This window comes from Saccharomyces kudriavzevii (assembly GCF_947243775.1).
Source record: "Saccharomyces kudriavzevii IFO 1802 strain IFO1802 genome assembly, chromosome: 15".
Lineage (NCBI taxonomy): Eukaryota > Fungi > Ascomycota > Saccharomycetes > Saccharomycetales > Saccharomycetaceae > Saccharomyces > Saccharomyces kudriavzevii.
This window is the reverse complement of record NC_079286.1, coordinates 547,783-568,205: the sequence shown is the minus strand read 5'-3', so window position 1 is coordinate 568,205 and position 20,423 is coordinate 547,783. Positions and strand designations below refer to the sequence as shown.

The following is a 20,423-nucleotide window of genomic DNA, read 5'->3' as shown; positions in this document are numbered from 1 at the left end:
CCCTCACAATGTATCGAATAGCACGTTACAATTTCTCGTTCTTCTATCTATATAGGCGTGTGCGTGTGTGCGTCTTTTTAAACTCTCCGTTACTCTGGCGATGGAGGTTTACCTATTTCTTTTTTTTCCCTGGTTTCTTGTCAAGCTGATCTTTGAAACTTCCACTTCACACCCGTACGGATTCTCTGTAAAGTGCGCGAGTAGGCCAAAGGTTATATCTCCGTTTGTCTGTGTCACTGTTTAACAAACTGAGTGTGTTATGTGAGTATGTGCGAGGGTTTCGAAAGAGGGTTGTCGTTGCCAGCTGAAAAAGTTTATGTCGAATAAAAACATCTTCTCATGTACTGAACGTCTGTTTTTCCGCCGGAGATGCAGCGATGGATGCGCCTGCCAAGGCGTCAGGGCCGGGCGGGTGATGCCGCGTGGCCGGCACGGCAGCCAGTGGTGTTATTGTTGAAAGGTAGTTATGCAAGCTGGAAGGATATGTCGGTGGTTGAGAAGGAACGGGAAGGGGCAAGAAAGAAGTTGGAAAGGGACAGCTCGCAGCAGCACTAGAATTTAGAGTGTTAGTTTTTGCCTAGTGGAATACAATGATGGACAATCAGGCTGTGAAGTCATTGCTGGAAATGGGCATCCCGCACGAGGTGGCTATGGACGCTCTGCACAGGACCGGTGGCAACTTAGAGGCTGCGGTGAACTTTATCTTTTCGAATGAGCTACCGGAACAGGCGGATACGGGTGGTGAAGGTGGTGCAGGCCAACCCAGGATTTCTGAGAACAGAATGATGGCGGGCAGCAACTCGTATGATGTTCCGAACAGCGGCGACCAGGAGGACATTGATATGGCGGATGTGGCTGGTGGCGAAGCTGATTACGATGATGAAGACGACGAAGACATAACAGAGAATCATAGTGGCTCTAGTAGCTCCAATGAGCGCGGCCCCGCGGCTCGGGACTACGATCACTACTCAATATCGGAGACATCCATTGCCCCGCCCTCTTATAATATAGTGCAGCAGAACGAGTTCAAGTGTGCTGTGGACGACCCCACTGTCGTGTTACCGCTGCCCTTAAATTCGCTGATAGAGAGTTATTTCGGCCTGTTTGCACTGCTTGTGTCCGTGTACTTTCCCCACGTGTTCTTGAAACCGGACTTCCAGGATCTAAACTACAGCCCGGACTGGTTCAAAGGCTCGTCCTTCACGGGGCCCAAGTACAGACTCGCTTACCGCGAGGCAGATGATGGGTCTGCCACTTCGGAAATTGTGCTGGCCAGCGGCTCCAGTGATGACTTACAACCGCGGCTGCTGTGGCAGTTGCAAAAACTCATCTCTGTGATTAACACACGGATGTGCGAAAGGGCGTTTGTTTCGGCCAGGCTTTTCACGCTGTCTTTGGAGCCACAATTGAAGTCCAAGCTGGCCGATTCGGAGCATCTTTACGAAGTGCTCCCCACGTTCATCAAGTCCTTGGCTGTGGATTTGGAAATGTGCCCCGGGATCAGGGACCGGGAAACAAGAAACCTTTTCATATCTTCTGCCTTACACACGCCGAATAAGAATGAGCCGCCAATGGAGACTTTCTTGTCTCTGTTCCACTTTCTTCCCGAGGAATACGACTCCAACCTGTACAAGATGTTCAATGTTTTGCTGTACCCTGAAGAAGAGAATGATGAAGAGGATGCAACTCGCAATGGCGGCGGTGGACAGGAGGATGAGGAGTTTGCGGAACCCGAGAACACTTTGAAGGAAGTGGCACCCGTGTTGACAATATTGTTCAATGAACTGGAGACAAATACTGAGTCAATGACTCTTCCTAATGGTGTGGACATACCCCTGGAGTTCTATCCACAACTCTACACTAAGCGGTGCAAAGACCAATTGATAAGACACGTCATTTCCAAACGAAAGCAGGCTCGCATTAGATCCAGAACCTTGCTTCAAGAGATCAACAATTTGAAAAGTTATCAAGGTAAAAACATATCCACCGTATTGGAGTCCACGCTAGCGTATTTGCAAGCGAGCCCAAACGATGCCAATAATAAGGCTGCAAGACAAATCGCGTCGTTGAAAGACACGTTAAATTCTACGAGGTCTGCCAAAATGGAGGAATACAAGGACTTGGCTTCTAAGGTGCATGGAGAATGGGATCTTTCGCATCCGGAGACCCATATAATCAAGACTGCAAAGCAACTAAGACTGATCGAAAATCCATACATCCTCACATTGGCAGCACTATCACCATATTCGTACTTCCTCAGGAACAGGAATGGTGTATGGTCTTGGGTACAGAGCAATGCGTTGGGCACAGAATTCAAAATAAAAAATTGTCCGTCACCTTCCGTCGTTCAAGAAGCCATCAAGCATGGAACGAAATACGCAAGTGAAACACCGCTGATGTTTATATACTGCGAGGAGGGTAAAATCCCCACTGAAGAAGAAGTCTCGAAAGCCTTGCAAAACAATACCGGCTGTTCAAAATTTGCCAAAGATGATGAAAATTCGTTGAGAACCTTGCGTTCGCATTTCAACGATGACAATGACAATACTGACCAAGGCACCGGCAACATTAATAATAATAACGATAATGACAACGACAACGACAACGATTTCGACTCTGATATTTAAATAGACCTACATATATTCTCCCCTTGATAAATATCGTCTATCTCTTTAACTGCGATTTTATTTTCTTGAGTATTTTTAGATTGTGCAGTGGTTCTGGTTTACGTTTTTAGTACTATAGAAAGTCCGCTCAATGGCTACTGCGCCCGCAGTCCGAAAAACTTCTATTTACGGGCATAAATCAGATTCTAAGGATCGAACCAGAAATATAAGGTTGGCAGAAAAAGGCCACGCTTCCCAGTTATTGAAATTTTGATCGAAAAGAATGCCAAGTCGTGAACGTAATAAGCCCCTCTAACAATAGATCGCAGCATTACTCTTTCTTTATTCTTTACTTCCTTCAATTCGTTGTAGCTCCAACAATACCCTTCTGTTCTAATTTCTAATTTCAATTCATTCCACTTCCTCTCACTTTTTTCTTTATTTTTGGTTCCACACTGCTGTTACTTTTTTAATCCATTCAAAGTTTTCATTTTCTTGAAATTCACTCCAAGTTGCCTAGTTTTTATTTTCGAAAGAGGTTCAGATACTTTACCTTTTTGCTGTTCCTTTCAATTTTCTTCCTCTTTCATTTTATTTCTTACCACATTCATTAACTTTTGTCAACACTATTCTTCAAATATTTGTATGAGATTGCATAATAGAAGAAAGGTCAATTTTTTACGAAGGATACTTTTCATATTATGCATTTTTTTACTTTATTTATCTAGGGATTCACTGAGATTAAATACAAAAAATGTATTCATCAATCCTAAAATAGCAGAATATAATGGTGGAACGATAGATGATATTCAAATTTTACGGTGCTACCACTGGTACAGACAATGTGGGTCTCTATACGCCCCCAGGTTACATCCTTCTACTTCAGCTGAAAGGGTCAAGGACAAAAGCAGTGTTCTGTGGAGTAGGGTTTCTAAGAACATTACTGTGGAGTCACTATATTCTCTTCAATCTGGGACTTTTTACAATAGCTATTTGTATGTCCATATGAAAAGTTTTCAAGGAAACTCAAAAAATTCCATAAAAGAGCTAGCCATGGCAAGAGATTCAGCATTAATTCCGTTACAAGTGTTGAGAGACATTAATAAAATGGTTAAATCGAGCGACAGTTCTGTTTTCCACAATCATGTGTACCGACGGGAAAAACCAACCTCGTCATGGTGGAAACTACTTTTTGGCATATCCGTCGATTCAGATGACATAGCTGTGTTTGGTGAGGAGTGGGTCTACAAGGGAAGTGGTATATGGTGTAAATTTATCCTCAATGATGATGATAATGATCCGCCTATAATAAATTTAGAAATATATCTAGGTTCATCGTTTATTGAATCAAGACCTTTTTGGAAGGAAGTTATTCATGAATTTCATAGAAACAACATGCCTTCTATGCCCATATCAATCACAAGGAAACATGAAACCAAAAATGCACATTATAAATATCCCAACAAATTGCCAGGGTCCCTAGAAGCACCCGATAAAAATAATGATGCTCTAAGATTACTTCAAGCAGACGAAGATTACAGGATAACATCTTCCCATATTCAGTATTCCTGGGGGCAGAGATCTTTCAAAATTCTTCAAATGACTGATTTCCACTTCAAATGTACAGATAACAGCATGTCTATAATAAACGAGATAAGAACAGTGAATTTTATTGATCGTGTGCTTGCGTTAGAAAAACCGGATCTGGTTGTCATCACAGGTGATTTATTAGACTCACAGAATAGTATGGATTATCAAACTTGCATTATGAAGCTTGTTCAGCCGATGATTTCGAACCAAGTACCCTATGCAATTTCGCTGGGTGCTTCCGACGAATCAAATTTCGCCACGCTATCACAAATAAAAGATTTTATTGGGAATTTACCTTATGCATTCAATAACATTGCGTCAAAAGAAGGCCACATGGCCATAAAAGTTTCGTTTAATAAAAAATTGTCGAAGAATGCTCTTCTTGAAAAAAGGGTTGACAATAATGAGGAAACGAGCCCAGCAGAGGCTTTATTTTTCGTTTTTGATTCATTCAATCCTGTGAATGACTTTCTGCTAGATTATAGCGATTTGATTGGGAAGATCGATTATGGTTTAGCGTTTCAGTATTTCCCTCTATCGGAATATAGGCCTCGTGGACTATTTCCTATAATTGGCCAATATAACGAAAAGTCCACTTTAACCGTGGAGACCTCAAGATGTAAAGGAGAAGTTTCGATGACGATCAATGGCAAACATTATGAAAGCTTTCTTGATATCTTGAGTCTTTGGAACATGAAAGGTGTCGGTTGTGGACACGAACACAATAATGATTGTTGCTTACAATCTAAAAACGACATGTGGTTATGTTATGGCGGGTCCGCTGGTATAGACTTGCCGAGAATCGAGGGTATCTATCCAAATGTTAGATTGTTTAATGTAGACGATATCATGGATGAAATAACATCGTGGAAAAGGAATAGTATTATTGTTGATGAGGTTTACGATTATCAGTATATTTATAAGGGAGAATAATAATTCCGATAGGTAAAGGTGAGAGGAAGTTATTGGCTGTTGATCGGCAAACTGATAGATAGACATAAACACAATATATGTATAACACTGAGAATTTGGTTTATCTTTATTCACATTATATCTAATTTGTTTGTGTTGTTTTGTTCTTTTTTCCATTCATTAGTGCACTATCAAATATAAAAGTATTCGATAAAAATCCCTCAGGGCGTCAACAAGACAAAACAAGACCTTTACAGCATTAAGGTAAATCTCACGATTTTTATTGTACGTATATATTTGTATATTATTTAACATTTTGCTTTTCATAATCTTTCTGAAATCATTAAATAGTAAGTCTAGTCATTTATTTATATGGCATGAACGGACTTGGCAAAAAAAGAAAGCGCTTTCATAATCTCTTGATGACTGCCTCGGTGAAAGAGGAAGTAGTGGCAGTACCAGCTAAGTCACCAGTTCTGTTTTCTGGACCAGATGCTATAGTAGACAAAACTGCATTTTGAATTTGGTCAGCATGATTGGTTAGACCCATATGGTTTAACATCATAACTGAGGACAAAAGCAGGGCGGTTGGATTTGCTTTATCTTGGCCGGCAATATCAGGAGCAGAGCCATGGACAGCTTCAAAGATAGATATCTTATGACCGATATTGGCAGATGGAGTTAAACCTAGTGAACCGGCACTCAGACCAGAGTTCAAATCGGACAAGATATCACCGTATAGGTTTGGACAAACAGAAACAGCGTTTGTATAAGCAGATGGATTTGTCACGACCTTTAACACACTATTATCAATAAGCTCAGTCTCCAAAATAATGTCTGGGTATTCTTTAGACAATTCTTTGGCGACATTAACAAATAAACCATCAGCTAATCTTTGGATAGTAGATTTATGTACCACGATCACTCTTGGTCTGCCAATGGCTCTTGCGTATTCAAAGGCATATCTAATGACTCTCTCAGAAGCGTCTCTTGTGATTAATTTAATGGATTGAACAACGCCGGGGCAAACTATGTGTTCAATACCAGAATATTCACCCTCGGTATTCTCCCTGATAAGAACTAAATCGACGTTTTCATAGGTGGTCTTGAAACCTTCAACAGACTTGGCAGGACGAACATTGGCAAATAGGCCGAATGTTTTTCTTAAGGTCAGGTTCAAAGATCGGTGACCCTTACCAATCGGTGTAGCTAGGGGACCTTTCAAAGCGATCAAGTTATTTGTGATGGATTGTACGGCAGCATCAGGGATAGTGGTCAATCCGTTCACGAAGATGGGGTTAACATCACAGGATTCCCATTCTATGGGAACATTTGCTGCGTTGAAAATTTTCTTCACAGATTTGGAAATTTCAGGACCGATACCGTCACCTTCGATGAATGAGACAGTGTATCTACCTGTAGAGGGGTTTGGCTTGCCGGTAAATCTTCCGATAGAAGGTTGCTTAACAGTAGCCAAAAACCTTCTCGAGGTGTTTCTGAATAAATTACTTCTCAACATTATTATTAATTATTATGCGCGTGATTTGTTCTTTCCTGCTCTGTATTGTATTTTCACCAAGTTAGTTCAAGTAGAGATAAGGGGTTTCCAATGGGGCCATATACTTGGAGTATGTATTTATATAAAATATGTGAAAATAAATAAGGATGAAAATCTTAAGAAGAGGGTTTCTCTGATGATGATTATGATGAGAAACCAAAACCTTAAGATCTACAGTAAGGGACTATGAGCTTTACAGTAACTTATATATTCTTTTAACCAAACAATGGAAGTTACAAAAAATAAGCACTGACCAACCAGAGCGGCCAGTGTCATGCCCCCCTTGCCGAGGCGCGGACCGAGATTGTTCTTCGATGCGCCGAGTCTCGCAAAAGTGTCTGGCAGGGCAACCCATTGCCGAGTCTCGGTGATGGGTTGTCGTTTTTAATGGTGATACCACTAAGGGACTGTTCTAGAAGGGCTAGTGAGTCTTCTTAACCACGACTGCCTGTGCTGTTTATGTTTACCTTTATGCTCGCTTCTAGGGACTCTTTCCATGAGCTTCTTTTCCTCACTACTGCTACTGTTTCCAACACCGCCAAGCAATTTATTGAGTTTGGGCGAAAGGGACCCAGCACTTAGGGTTCTTCCCTTGAACGACCTTGGCACAGAAAGTGTACTCTTGCCAAGACCAATGGGGCTAGCAGATAGCGCATGATAATCTAGGGTAAAATTGTTGAAGTCCGAATGCGCACGTGATCTCGGCAGCATGTGATCATCTATTGAAGCTTGTAGGAAATCTTCTTCATCAGAGTCAATAGCCATTTCAGGAACGGTAATGCCGTTAAACTTCGCCATCGTTACCGCATGCGGCCTGATATCTTTTTTAAAATTTTCTGTATTTGGTATTATGTCGGGAGCGTGCAATATTAGGAATTCGATTACCATTCTGGAAACCTCATACTCCTTTGGATCCATTTCATGTTTCGGATGAGATAAAATTGAGGGCTGCACAATGGCGGCTAAATTGCTTGCAGGCATCAAATTTTCCTTTTCGTTTCTTGCAAGCAAATTAAACAACCCGATCAAATAAAGTATCAAATGCCTGTTAGCCTGTGGTAAGAGCATGTATATGTCTTCGTAATTCTTGATGACTTTTTCTTTGTACTCCTCAGTATCTGGAGTTTCCAGTATTGGGTTCCTGAAAATGTCGTATAATGCTAAGGGAACTAAAGGTTCACTTAGTGAGTTCAAATATCTTTTTAATAAAGTTGCAATATCATGGAAATTGAAGTCACTCCATCCTTCGAACTTGTTGCCAAAATCTGGAGGCTTAGAAAATATGCTTTGAAGTTCTTTGAGACGTTTATTACTGCCGGAAATACGAAAAAGCCCTGTTGTATTCATTGCATTCTCTTTTAGATATTCTCCACTTCTCGCTACTACAACTGGTATCAAGCCAGTTTGCTTTGTATTTTCTTGGACTAACACTTCTTCCTGGGCAACTTTCAAGGATTCTTCGAGTGAAATACCAAAAACAGCACCATCGAATTCAAATTGTGAGCTAGAAAAAGTGTCTTTATCCATTTTGCACTCCACAGAAGGAATTTGAGGCCAGTTATCCTGCGAGGAAAGTCTTTCAGGGGAAGGAGTTGAAAGCAGATTCATTGTAAACATTCCTATTTTATTCTTGTGCAATAAGGTATGATCCGAAATAAATGGTTCTATGTATTATTTTCAGCTTAAGTTATTTGATTATTCCGCAGGTAATTTTATATACTATTATTACATATTAGTAGAGGCGTACATAACAATAAGGAATGAAAATCAAGATTGGACTCACCAACAGTAACATTGTCGAGAATATTACCTTTCCAGGGACATATATAAGTGAAAAAGAAACGACGGTGCTCTTCGACCTTGACGCCTCGAATGAAAACTTTTCCCCCGATGGCAATAAAATAAGTAAATCGGAGAATTAATTACCTCTTTACTCCTCCACCTGCAGAGGCTGGGGTTCCTTGATGGATGTGCCTTTAAGCCCAGTATCCGCCATAATGAGATATATACTTTACTGTGCCCCTCCGGTCTGAGGGAGTTTTAGCTCGATGAGGCTGGGCCTCTCCTCCCTTGGATTTTCCCTATTTCCTTTTTCGTCTAATTATAGAAGCGTCAATATACGGCGGGGTACAATCCAACAATAGCCGCGGAAGCCGGCACTTCCTCTCCTCTTTTCGCCTATGGGCATAAGTGATGATAAAGAGCCAGGTAAGACATACGTGATACTATTTCAGAGCGTGTATGTAACAATGGAGCCTGTGATGAACTTTTTAAGTGCTCCATCACCACTATATCAGAGGGGTTAGACACTAAATCAGGTTACCCAAGGAGGGGCCGTAGCTTTATTTAGTTCCCCCTCTCGGCCAAAAAAGGAGGATAAGGTAAAACCTTCTTTTTATGATGGATTCGATTGTAACATTCGGAATATAACTATATGACAAAAATGTATAAGGAAATAATATATATGTCTATTACTATACTATTTGAATTACGACAAATTTTAGAGATGAAATGAGGCAGAAAGATTGCACGACAGTAGGATTTTTTTCCCAAGTCCTATCCTTCCCTCATTCAAGCATCTTATAACTTGTCGTAATATTCTTGCCAGCCTGGAACTTCTTCCTTCATACCGTGTCTCTTACGAGCAGCAAGAACAATTTCACCAGCCTTGGAGGTTGGGTCCAATGGGTCGGAACCTAAGGTAGCCCAATGGTCGAAGACCATTTGTGGGAAAGCTTGACCACCAGTGGCTTGTCTTAATTCACCGGTGAAACCGAAAGATTCGTTAACTGGCAAGTAAGCCTTGACGGTAAACAATGGAGTACCTGGTCTTTGTTCTTCAGAAACGACTTGACCTCTCTTCTTGTTTAAGACGGAGTAGATACCACCGACAGCTTGTTCAGGACATTGAATTTCGACCAAGAAAACTGGCTCTTGAATCTTTGGCTCAGCCAACAAGAAACCAGCGTAGGTAGCTCTTCTCATAGTTGGGATGATTTGACCACCACCTCTGTGGATAGCATCAGCATGTAAAGTAACATCCAAGATATTGATTCTGACAGATCTCATTTCTTCACCGAAAATTGGACCTTCCTTGGTAGCCCATTGGAAAGCAGCAACAACGGAATCCTTGATTTCGTGTAAGTATTGAACAGCCTTAGTTTGGTCAACAACCAAGTTTGGACCGTTACCGTCTGGACCGAAACACCAGATCTTTCTAGCATCAGTGACATCCCAACCGAACTCATCAGCCATGACTCTAGCTCTGGCTTTGAAATCATCTCTTGGGTTGATGACACCGTTTTCGATAGCCAAGGAAACTTCTTCGTCGATTGGTTCAGCCTTCAAGTAGATTCTGTTATGCTTGTTTGGAGACTTGGATAGAGCGGTTTGAGAAGATTCGCTTTCAACAGTTTCTCTGTAAGCGACAACTGGTGGGGAGATCTTCAATGGGACACCGGCATGATCTTGTTCCAAATCTTGCAAACAAATTTCCAAATGCAATTCACCGGTACCAGCGACGATATGTTCACCGGATTCGGACATGTAAGTCAAGACACATGGATCGGACTTGGACAATCTCTTCAAACCTTCGACCAATTTTGGCAAATCGTTGGCGTTCTTAACTTCGACGGCGACTTGGACAACTGGGGAAACGGAGAATTTCATGACCTTCATGTTGTGAGAGGTTTCATTGGTGGTCAAAGTACCGGTCTTCAACAAGAATTGATCGATACCGACTAAACCGATAATGTTACCAGCTGGACAGTCATCGATTGGTTCGACGAATCTACCCATCATCAAGACGACTCTTTGGATGGCCTTGATGAACAAATCATCCTTCTTACCTGGAACGTAGTTTGGACCTTGGATTCTGACCTTTTGACCGGACTTAACAGTACCGGCGAAAACTCTACCGAAAGCGTAGAATCTACCCTTATCAGAGGTTGGCACCATCTTGGAGACGTACAACATCAAGTCTGCCTTTGGATCACAGTTCTTGATGGCGATACAACTAGCATCGTCGGCTGGACCTTCGTATAATTGTTCAGCTCTGTAAGCTTGAGCAGTGACTGGAGATGGCAAGTGCAAGATGATCATTTCCAACAAAGCGTCAGCAGCTGGCAAGAACTTTCTCATAACGACCTTCAATAAGGCCTTACCTTCCAAGTCCTTTTCGTCACCCTTCAAGGTGATTTCCAATTTTTCTAACAAAACTGAAATTTCGTCCTTCTTAAAGTTCATGATGGCAGTGAATAATCTGAAAATTGGGTCCAAGATGAACATGTTGAAAGCTCTTTCCAATGGCTTACCTTCAGCATCAGTGTCCTTGTTGGTCCACTTCTTGGTCTTTGGGTTGAAGAAAGAGTCACCCCATAATCTGTCCATCATCTTGGATTTGTCGACACCGAACTTCTTAGCGTATCTGGAGGCGAATTGACGGATGGTGAAAGCCCAACCGTGCAAACCAGAACCGAAGGCAACGGTACCTCTGGCTGGGTAGACTTGGACGTCACCCAAAATTTCATCGGCGTAGGTGGAGACGATGACGTTAACGGATTCAACAGTTCTGGCGAAAGTTTGGTATAGATCTTCCTTGGAAACTTGCAATTCCAACAAGGCTCTGTCGACCTTGTTAATAACGACAACAGGCTTGATTCTTTCACCTAGGGCTTGTCTCAAAACGGTTTCAGTTTGGACACAGACACCTTCGATGGTGTCAACGACAACCAAAGCACCGTCAGTGACACGTAAAGCGGCAGTGACTTCGGAGGAGAAGTCGACGTGACCTGGAGAGTCGATCAAGTTGATCAAGAAGGAGTTACCATCGGTCTTTTGCTTGATTTCCTTGACATCTTCGTCAGACATTTCAGAGTACAGAGAAATGGCAGTGGACTTGATGGTGATACCTCTTTCTTGTTCATCCTTTCTGGTATCGGTGAAACGAGCTTCACCAGCCTTAGCAGCGGAAATAATACCGGCTCTTTGGACCAACGAATCGGTCAAAGTGGACTTACCATGATCGACGTGAGCAATAACGGACATGTTACGCACATTGGTAACTTTGTCCATTAAAGAACGCATTTGGTCAACAGTGAAAGCAACCATTTTTATCTGATATTAGAAATTCTTGGGTGCGGAGATCTATGTTTCTTAAACAAGGAATAAATTCTGATACACAATGTAACTGATAGTACGATTTAAGCATGCAATTGAAGTTAAGTAAAGGAAGTTGACAAGAAAATTTTTTTCCTAGGTGAGATTTGAAAAAAATTTTAAAATTGCAGCACGACTCTTTACCCGGTGTTGAGACCGGTAAGGAAAGGCACACTTCACCGAAAAGTATGAAGTTTCTATACTCACTTATACACACTATTTCGTAGACATACCCAAAAGGGAAGCAGCATGGCGAGCATTCAGCGAGGTAGTATCAGAATCTTGGGAGGTGCACCCATCGTCTTCAGTGAACAGTTCGTCGTCAAATTCAGTGTGAGTAATCTTGTTGATTGGAATTTGACTTTTGCGGTTATTTTCTCCGGTCCAACTATCACCCTTGACAGTTTGAGAAGTATCGGTGTTGCTGACTGAGACGGCGTGGCGACCCAGACGCGATAAGCCACCGTTTTCGTCAGCCTTTCTAATATCAGAGCGAACTCGTTCTAACAACGTTAGCTTCTTCCTTTCGTATTCTATTTTTCTTAATGTGAATTCTTTGATTGAATTTCTTATCCATTCTTCATACCAAGTAAGCCACTGCTTTCTCTCAATAACCATGTTAAGTGTAATTCGCTGAAGCTTTAAAGTCAAAACTTGTTCGCTCTTGGTAGCGGTTTTCAACTGACGTAATGCTTCATCGATTTTCATAGGATTGATATCCCTTCTCGATCTGAACCTGCGTGCTTGTTCCTGTTTTGCCTTGGAGTTCTGTTGTGCTTGAATTAGGTTTCGCATGATAAAATGTCTGTTAGTCAATGCTTCCTTCACGACATAAGTATCTCTAATAACCCATTCTAAACCATCGTATAATGTCGCCATATCCATGGTGGCTATAATGCTGTCAATGTCTCCCACAGCAGTCAAAATTTTCCCGTATCTTTTGTATAGTTTATTGTGATCATCTAGATTAACGAAGTCCTGACCAAATGCGTTTTCTTCTTGAACCATCATTCTACGGTTTCTCGAAACCTTTAGCAGCTTTTCTTGCAAATTCTGAGAAACAACATATATAGACTTGACTAATGGCCGAAATTCTGCCAGTTCTGTAACTTCGTCATAAGGAATTGCCAGTTGCTTCAAAGTTTTTCTTTTCAACCCCGACGCAAGTAATTTGGACTTGCTGATGGGAGTGTATGTATTAAAATCGCTCTCGATGAAAAAAGCCACTTCTTCATTTCGAATAATCAGAGGGTCTCGTGAAACCCTGTTGAACCAAAGTTGAAAATTTCGTGTAACTTTTATCCTATCCTCTTCGCTATTAATTCCGAATGTTGTAAAGGCAGGGGGAAGAGTAGGAACAAAAGATTCTTGAATAGCGGCATTTAGATACTTAAACAACTGGTTAAATTCTTCATATGATTTCTTTACATTCTTGTACTGTTGTTTGCGAAATGTAGGCAGATTTGTTGAGCAGTCAAATACAATAGTTGGATTTTCTTTTTTGCCTGCTGTAGATCCAAATCGTTCCAATCCTACTACTTTAACAAGTAAACTATACTTCTTTTTTTCATCGCTTCTTTCAGGAAGCACATCACGTTCTAGAGGTTGAGCTAACTGTTTATTTCCACTCTGCTCACTTGATGTTTTTGACTGTGTTGCATTTTCGTTTTGAGCACTATTTACCGTACTGATAGCTTGATCAGAACCGATGGCTTCCTCGGCATTTATTTGCTCTTTTACCATAGAAGAAGATCCATCTGTGTTTGTTGCAATTGGTTCAGAATCTTCCTGCGGTTCAGCAAATGGATTATTATCCAGATCATCATACGGATCATAAGGCACAGCCGATGCCATAGTTCAGAGTAAAGGGAAGATTTCAATCAAGTATGCGGAGAGAGTCAAAACGTAGTTTGATCTTTGAGTCCAAGTATCTTGACGTTAAATGGATCCCACAGCAAAGTGGGTGTTACTGGCTCTTTCAATTACTCTTGAAAACGTCCCCTTTCTCTAAAATCAGGCTTTGAACGCGAGTAAAAGAAAAAGTGTAAAGAAAACGAGAAAATAAAAAGGTCATACATTTCCTATGGCGAAATATCAGGGTGTTTCAATCCATGACATTTGGTGTTAGATGCTGCTGACGCTAATTAGTTAGACAGCCAGTTAAAGTTAATACGTTTATAAGCCTCTCCAAGGGCATCATAAAACAATGACTAAGTTTCAAGGACTAAGAGGATTAAAGCACATCAAAGCAGTGGTATTTGATATGGACGGTACATTGTGTCTACCCCAGCCCTGGATGTTTCCAGCGATGAGAAACGCCATAGGATTGCATGACAAATCGATTGATATCCTTCATTTCATTGATACGTTGCCTTCAGAAAAAGAAAGAAAAGAAGCACATGATAAAATAGAATTAGTTGAAGCAAAAGCCATGAAGGACATGCAACCACAGCCTGGTTTGGTTGACATAATGAGCTATTTGACCTCGAATAGTATCAGCAAGAATATATGCACCAGAAATGTTGGCGCTCCGGTAGAGACTTTCGTCGCAAGGTTCATTCAATCAGAGTTTTCTAAGTTCGACTACATAATGACTAGAGACTTTAGGCCTACAAAACCGCTACCTGACCCATTATTGCACATCGCCTCGAAGCTGAATATAAGACCATTAGAAATGATCATGGTAGGCGACTCCTATGATGACATGAAGTCTGGTAGATCTGCAGGTTGCTTGACGGTGTTGCTTAAAAATCATGTGAATGGTCATTTATTGCTCGAACATAAAGAACTTGTAGACTTTGCAGTGGAGAACCTCTCTGAAATCATAGAACTAATTCAAAATTTAAATAACAAAATTCTTTAGGGAATAAAATCCTTCCACTTTAAACAAATACATAGTTCAATCGCTATTATTATTGAAGATGCTTTGTGAACTGTAATTAAAAATTACCTTTTTGATATTTCACTCCCAGATGTTAAAAAATCTCCGCGACGGGGAATTGAACCCCGATCTGGCACGCGACAAGCGCCCATTCTGACCATTAAACTATCACGGATTACTGAGGTTAAGTTTCCTCAATTTCTCCTACCCCTAGGATCATTTAAATTATTCTGTTTTTCTTTTTCATCTTCAACTGAAGGTGCCATTAATAGTGTTCGAACAATAATCAACTGTCCATCAATTACTAGTTACGTGGTTGAATGTATTAAGAATATTATGTATATGTTGGAACAAGTAGGTTCATCATTATTCACATGAGTAAACATCATTACTATTTGAGGTATTCAGATTGTATTCTAAGGTGGTATTTCGTATATGCTACACAGATGTCGTATCTTTAGTAGAATGAAGGGATGCTAAACGAGCTGTTCGAAGAGTGGGCTTAACTGAAAACAAAGATCCATTAATTGAACATCAACTTGGAATTTATATATAAATGATATGAGTCGTTACATTGAACTTATAGTAAATTCCCTAGTTTATTTTTATGTTGAACATACTTAATATGTCCAATCGGCGTGTGTTTTATATACCTCTCTTATATAAGTATAACAAAGATTTCTGCTTTTATTCTTAATTAATACTACTAATTATCAACAAATATACTAGAAGTTCTCCTCATGGATTTAGGAATCCACGAAAGGGAATCGACAATTTTACATAATCTTCTAGTTACGTGATTGAATGTATTAATCAGCTGTACTAGTAATTGATGGACAGTTGATTATTGTTCCAACAATATTATATACGGCGTTTGAAAAGATAACGCAAATTATGAGACAAATATAAGATACAATTGTCACCGTAAATTGACGGGTGCTGGAGCGCAAGGATGATAATATGATATGGCCAATGAAGTACTATCTATAAACAAAAGATCAGAAGATTTACAATATTATGGAGGATTGTTGGTTCCTTTCTGTGGATCCCTGTTTCCTCGAGGAGAACTTCTACATATTCTATGAACGCAACATTATGTCATTGTTAGACATTGAAATCAAAAATTGTCTCCGAAGTTTGCTGGCCTACGAATGCTATTCCATCCAGTACGCTATATTGCTCGGATCGTTGTCGCGCCCAATCTTCATAAAATGCCGTATCTAATTTCCTTTTTACTGAATTTGTACAGGATCCACTCGTCACAAAAGAAGTATGGTGATGTGGCCTCACCGCTCTGAATCTATTTCAGAATATCTGTGTCCCCATCATGACTCACCGCCATTTCGAGAAATGTGACACGCTTTTCACGCTGCGGCCGCAGCGTGAACAATCGCAAAAGATAAGGCGTCTGCTCTGGGTGTCGATCTATTCAGAAATGTATAAAATCATTGTAGCATGTGGGCGTACTTAGTTCTTAGACTTGCACGCCCTCTCATGTGACTCCTTTTCAACATACTAACAAACTCAACTTTTGGAAAGCCAACGAAAAATGGAAGACAGTAAAAAGAAAGGATTGATAGAGAGCGCTGTACTTGATATAGTAAATGGTTCCATTGCAGGTGCATGTGGTAAACTAATCGAGTTTCCTTTCGATACAGTGAAAGTAAGGTTACAAACACAAGCATCCAATGTATTTCCAACAACATGGTCTTGTATAAAGTACACTTACCAGCATGAAGGTATAGCACGAGGATTCTTTCAGGGCATTGCCTCGCCTTTAGTTGGGGCATCTCTTGAGAACGCTACCTTATTTGTTTCATATAATCAATGTTCCAAACTTTTAGAGAAGTATACAAATGTTTCCTCACTAGGAGAGATTCTGATTTCTGGTGGAGTGGCGGGTTCGTGTGCAAGCCTGGTACTAACACCTGTAGAGCTAGTAAAGTGTAAGTTGCAAGTCGCCAACCTAAACAGTATAGCCACCGAAGTGAGACATACAAAGGTGCTTCCTACAATAAAGGCGATTATAGCCGAGAGAGGTTTAGCTGGATTGTGGCAAGGACAATCAGGTACCTTTATTCGAGAGAGTTTCGGAGGTGTCGCCTGGTTTGCGACTTATGAATTGGTTAAGAAGGCTCTGAAAGACAGGCATCCTCTTGAAAACCCAAGAAGAGATGAAAGTAAAATCTGGGAATTGCTTGTTAGTGGTGGGAGTGCCGGTTTGGCATTTAACGCTAGTATTTTCCCTGCAGATACTGTGAAGTCAGTAATGCAAACGGAGCATATAAGCCTCACCAATGCAGTGAAAAAGATTTCCAACAAGTTTGGAATAAAAGGATTTTATAGAGGGTTAGGTATAACTCTTTTTAGAGCTGTACCGGCCAACGCTGCCGTTTTTTACATCTTTGAAACCCTCTCTGCACTGTAAATATAACGAAGGGCGGGCTAAGCAACTACGTAATTTTGATAGACGATTCGTAATACTTTTATTATTCAAGAAGTTTGCATGCTTTTGGTGAGCATGCTTTGTGGTTTTTTTGGCCTTTACTCAGCCAGTGCGTTTCAGTCTTCGTGTAGATGTTACTGTTCTCTAACGCAATTATCTGGTCGGGACTTCGGATTTAATGAGAGCAAAAAAAAATGATTAGAATGTAAACAAAAAAAAATTGACCAGGTAACAGTCGCTTTTCTAGTAAATGATAAACTCTGCACAGCCAGGGTCAAACGCGGCAGCATTCATCGTCAAATTCTTAAGCACTCAAATAATTTGGCTACTGGATGTTGCGCAGAGAAGTAAGCAAGTCTAGAAGTTCTCCTGGGATGGAAAATGAATCATCCCCATTCGAGATGCCGAATGTTAGTTACATAATATCTGCAGAATTCCATAACAAGCTGGGTCCTATCGTGAAGCATCAATATCCGAAAAATATTCCAGGGTTTAAGCAGTCCTTACACGGAGAACATAACGACAATACGTCAGTGTCCATGAACTTGGCAAATTTAATGATTCCAAGTAGTATAGAACGAAATCCCGGTAAACAAGATATCACAGTGTTTACTCTTTATTGCAATAAGTTTACTCAAAATTACCAACTCTTTCCAGTACCGAAAGACCCTCGTTTCAATTTCAATCTGCATCATCGTGATCAACCGGACAGCAACGTTGGTGATAGCATACATTTCGATGCTGAAAATAATCATAATGTACAGAACAATAGATACACTATTGTCCTAGATGACGATGATGAATTGGAATCGCAGGAAGTTCAGGACAACCAGAAAGTCTCGGACGATGAGCCTTTATTTTTCATCAATGTGGCTAATACAATCCTGGATGCCACAAATGATCGAGGGGCTGTAATCAAGTCGATTGCCATCGGCACACCATTAAAAACATTTTTTGCATTTAAGAACATTCTTGTGTTAGTGTTGGATTTGTATATGAAAGCTCCCTCTCAGGATGTTGCTACAGACATACTTATTAACTGCTTTAATATGCTAAACAGCATCGATCTCTCATTGATTAATAATATACATTCCAAAACTAGTATACAAGATGTGTTACATTCCATCCATGACGAATCTGTTTTTACCAAAATATTCTTTGATTCTGATTCCACTTTAAAGAAACTATTTCGCATACATGGCTTTGAAACTAAAGATAAATACGGTAATACTGTGACGTTCCACGACCAATTCATCCAGTACCACTTTACGAAATTCAAGTCAAAGACGCTCCCGTCCTATTTTTCAAAAATCCCATTGCAGTTCGATATGATCAAAAGAGCGCCTATTTACATTGAGAATGACTATAATGAATTGGTTCTGAAATTTCTGAATAGGTTCATTCCGTATCTCCCTAAGGCCGGCTCGAAAGCCAAGGTATGGAAATTAGCGATCAACTCAACTAAACTGAGCAAAGAAGATCTTTGTGCTTTCATTTTATCATTAGCCAATATAACAGCCAATTATGCTGGCGACTTACCATCATACTTCAAAGGAAATACAACGTTGATTTTTCCCTATATGGACATATCTCTCGTTGATAGCTTACGAGCGTATTTAACATCAAGTGATAATTCCATCGGATGTTCTGCAATTATTGGGACTGCCAATCCGGTTTTTCAGTATCAGTTAGATATTTGGGACTATTACTATAATATGGATGAGGACATACTCTATAAAAATAATGGAACCGAAAAATTAGACACAAGGGTAGAAATAAAGAACGGATCCAATGCCCTCAAAAAAATATTCAATAGACCTCATTTTTCATCTTACGTAGTTGCTGAAAATCAGTTTAGATTAGGCCGGAAGCTCTTTTCTCTTCTTGTTGATGAATATCATGATAGTGATACCATGATGGGTGTATTGAGAAGGTTGAATGTACTTCAACTGGAAAATCTTATTGGCATTTTGAAAAGGCGAGAAATATCATCCGATATAGCGCTAAAAGATGAATATATCATGTTCTATAAGGACTTTTTCATCTTCCCGGAGTTCTTCGATTATTTCACATTGCATAGTATTGAATTACTATCCAACTTAGATAATTGTCTCTTTAGCCTGGGAAACGCAGGTCTGTTATTTTCCACAGAGCAGACGTATTCTCGACTTAGTCAGATACTAGACATTGTTAAAGAGCTGTTTCGCATGATATCTATAAGTAAGACAAACGTTGAGAAATTCTTAAACGCTTGCCTAAACTATTCTCCATCTATAATATTACCATCGGCTGAATCAGAGACAAATAATTTTTCTAAGTGGAGTTTTGAAAAAGAAGTTCATCGGGGATTTAATAACTACAACAGCTATATGGGCATAGAAAGAGACACCCACGGTGTTTTATTGTCTTCGATAGATCTCTTCACCCAAGTTTACAGCTTTGATATCCTAGCCCTTTTCCTTACATTTACTGCAAGGGATTGCAGACAAAGGTTACCTTCCACGAAGTCTCTGACCAGGAAAAGGACCTACTTGTCTAGAATAGCTCAGTCATATTCGTTTAGGCAGTTTTTACAAATGAGCGCACACCATACCGTAAGAATATCGGGAAGTAATGGACAGGGCTTTAGAAACTCTGGGCAATCTGAATTTACAAATGCATCTTCAATCATCACCCCTAAATTGAAGGCCTCTCCCCTGTTAGAACGAAGAGCATTCAAAATCAGTCAGGCCATCGTAAATTTACTTTATAAATTAGAATGTCATCCTATAGGTAGAGTCCTATTGGGAAAATACCTCCACGACCAATTTCGAGAGGCCTATGAGGAATTGAAAATACATGTTTTTGACAGAAAAAAGGACTCCGGTGGCACAAATCCAAGCAACGCATCCTCTATCATACCCTCACCATGCCTCGCCACCGCATCGGTATCTTTGTCGCTAAAAAGAACTGAAATGTCAAATAATCTGAAAAAAATCAGCGAACAGCCAGAATCTGTAGATGACACAATGGGGTCTCCTCGAAAAAATGACTGAATCCATCACATTGTGATTAATACACAATAGAGCATGGGCTATATATTAGCCTTTTTTTTCTCTTCTTTTTTCTTTCACCGTTATTATCTTTGCATTTCGATTTATTTAAGATCAACTAGCATAGCATTATAGATTAGTACATTTATCTTAGATCCTATAACTACAGAACCACATCTAATATGGTTATTTTTACAGAATGACTTCTCTCGCTGGGCTAGAAGCCGGGTAATAGCCAATA

General features: G+C 40.2%; 9 protein-coding genes and 1 non-coding gene across 10 annotated transcripts; 5 read left to right on the top strand and 5 right to left on the bottom strand.

The window, feature by feature from the left end:
• Window positions 1-590: 590 nt before the first annotated feature.
• Window positions 591-2,627, top strand: RUP1 (Rup1p; the record flags this gene model as incomplete). The annotated part of the gene is made up of 1 exon (XM_056231316.1): window positions 591-2,627. One exon carries the CDS (start codon window positions 591-593, stop codon window positions 2,625-2,627), a length of 2,037 nt encoding a protein of 678 aa, XP_056085147.1.
• Window positions 2,628-3,251: 624 nt separating this feature from the next.
• SIA1 (Sia1p) lies at window positions 3,252-5,129 on the top strand (the record flags this gene model as incomplete). Its single annotated transcript, XM_056231315.1, has 1 exon — window positions 3,252-5,129. One exon carries the CDS (start codon window positions 3,252-3,254, stop codon window positions 5,127-5,129), a length of 1,878 nt encoding a protein of 625 aa, XP_056085146.1.
• A 388-nt stretch (window positions 5,130-5,517) lies between these two features.
• Window positions 5,518-6,627, bottom strand: IDH2 (isocitrate dehydrogenase (NAD(+)) IDH2; the record flags this gene model as incomplete). The annotated part of the gene is made up of 1 exon (XM_056231313.1): window positions 5,518-6,627. The coding sequence occupies one exon, from the start codon at window positions 6,625-6,627 to the stop codon at window positions 5,518-5,520; it is 1,110 nt and encodes a 369-aa protein (XP_056085145.1).
• A 438-nt stretch (window positions 6,628-7,065) lies between these two features.
• Window positions 7,066-8,283, bottom strand: BAG7 (GTPase-activating protein BAG7; the record flags this gene model as incomplete). Its single annotated transcript, XM_056231312.1, has 1 exon — window positions 7,066-8,283. One exon carries the CDS (start codon window positions 8,281-8,283, stop codon window positions 7,066-7,068), a length of 1,218 nt encoding a protein of 405 aa, XP_056085144.1.
• Window positions 8,284-9,246: 963 nt separating this feature from the next.
• EFT1 (elongation factor 2) lies at window positions 9,247-11,775 on the bottom strand (the record flags this gene model as incomplete). Its single annotated transcript, XM_056231311.1, has 1 exon — window positions 9,247-11,775. One exon carries the CDS (start codon window positions 11,773-11,775, stop codon window positions 9,247-9,249), a length of 2,529 nt encoding a protein of 842 aa, XP_056085143.1.
• Window positions 11,776-12,039: 264 nt separating this feature from the next.
• On the bottom strand, window positions 12,040-13,677 carry VPS17 (retromer subunit VPS17; the record flags this gene model as incomplete). The annotated part of the gene is made up of 1 exon (XM_056231310.1): window positions 12,040-13,677. The coding sequence occupies one exon, from the start codon at window positions 13,675-13,677 to the stop codon at window positions 12,040-12,042; it is 1,638 nt and encodes a 545-aa protein (XP_056085142.1).
• A 352-nt stretch (window positions 13,678-14,029) lies between these two features.
• On the top strand, window positions 14,030-14,686 carry SKDI15G2790 (putative haloacid dehalogenase-like hydrolase; the record flags this gene model as incomplete). The annotated part of the gene is made up of 1 exon (XM_056231309.1): window positions 14,030-14,686. One exon carries the CDS (start codon window positions 14,030-14,032, stop codon window positions 14,684-14,686), a length of 657 nt encoding a protein of 218 aa, XP_056085141.1.
• Window positions 14,687-14,807: 121 nt separating this feature from the next.
• Window positions 14,808-14,879, bottom strand: Skdi_15.trna14D. The gene has a single exon. It is a non-coding gene; the product is annotated as a tRNA-Asp (tRNA).
• A 1,374-nt stretch (window positions 14,880-16,253) lies between these two features.
• Window positions 16,254-17,132, top strand: ORT1 (Ort1p; the record flags this gene model as incomplete). Its single annotated transcript, XM_056231308.1, has 1 exon — window positions 16,254-17,132. One exon carries the CDS (start codon window positions 16,254-16,256, stop codon window positions 17,130-17,132), a length of 879 nt encoding a protein of 292 aa, XP_056085140.1.
• A 350-nt stretch (window positions 17,133-17,482) lies between these two features.
• Window positions 17,483-20,185, top strand: AFI1 (Afi1p; the record flags this gene model as incomplete). Its single annotated transcript, XM_056231307.1, has 1 exon — window positions 17,483-20,185. The coding sequence occupies one exon, from the start codon at window positions 17,483-17,485 to the stop codon at window positions 20,183-20,185; it is 2,703 nt and encodes a 900-aa protein (XP_056085139.1).
• Between the last annotated feature and the right edge of the window lie 238 nt (window positions 20,186-20,423).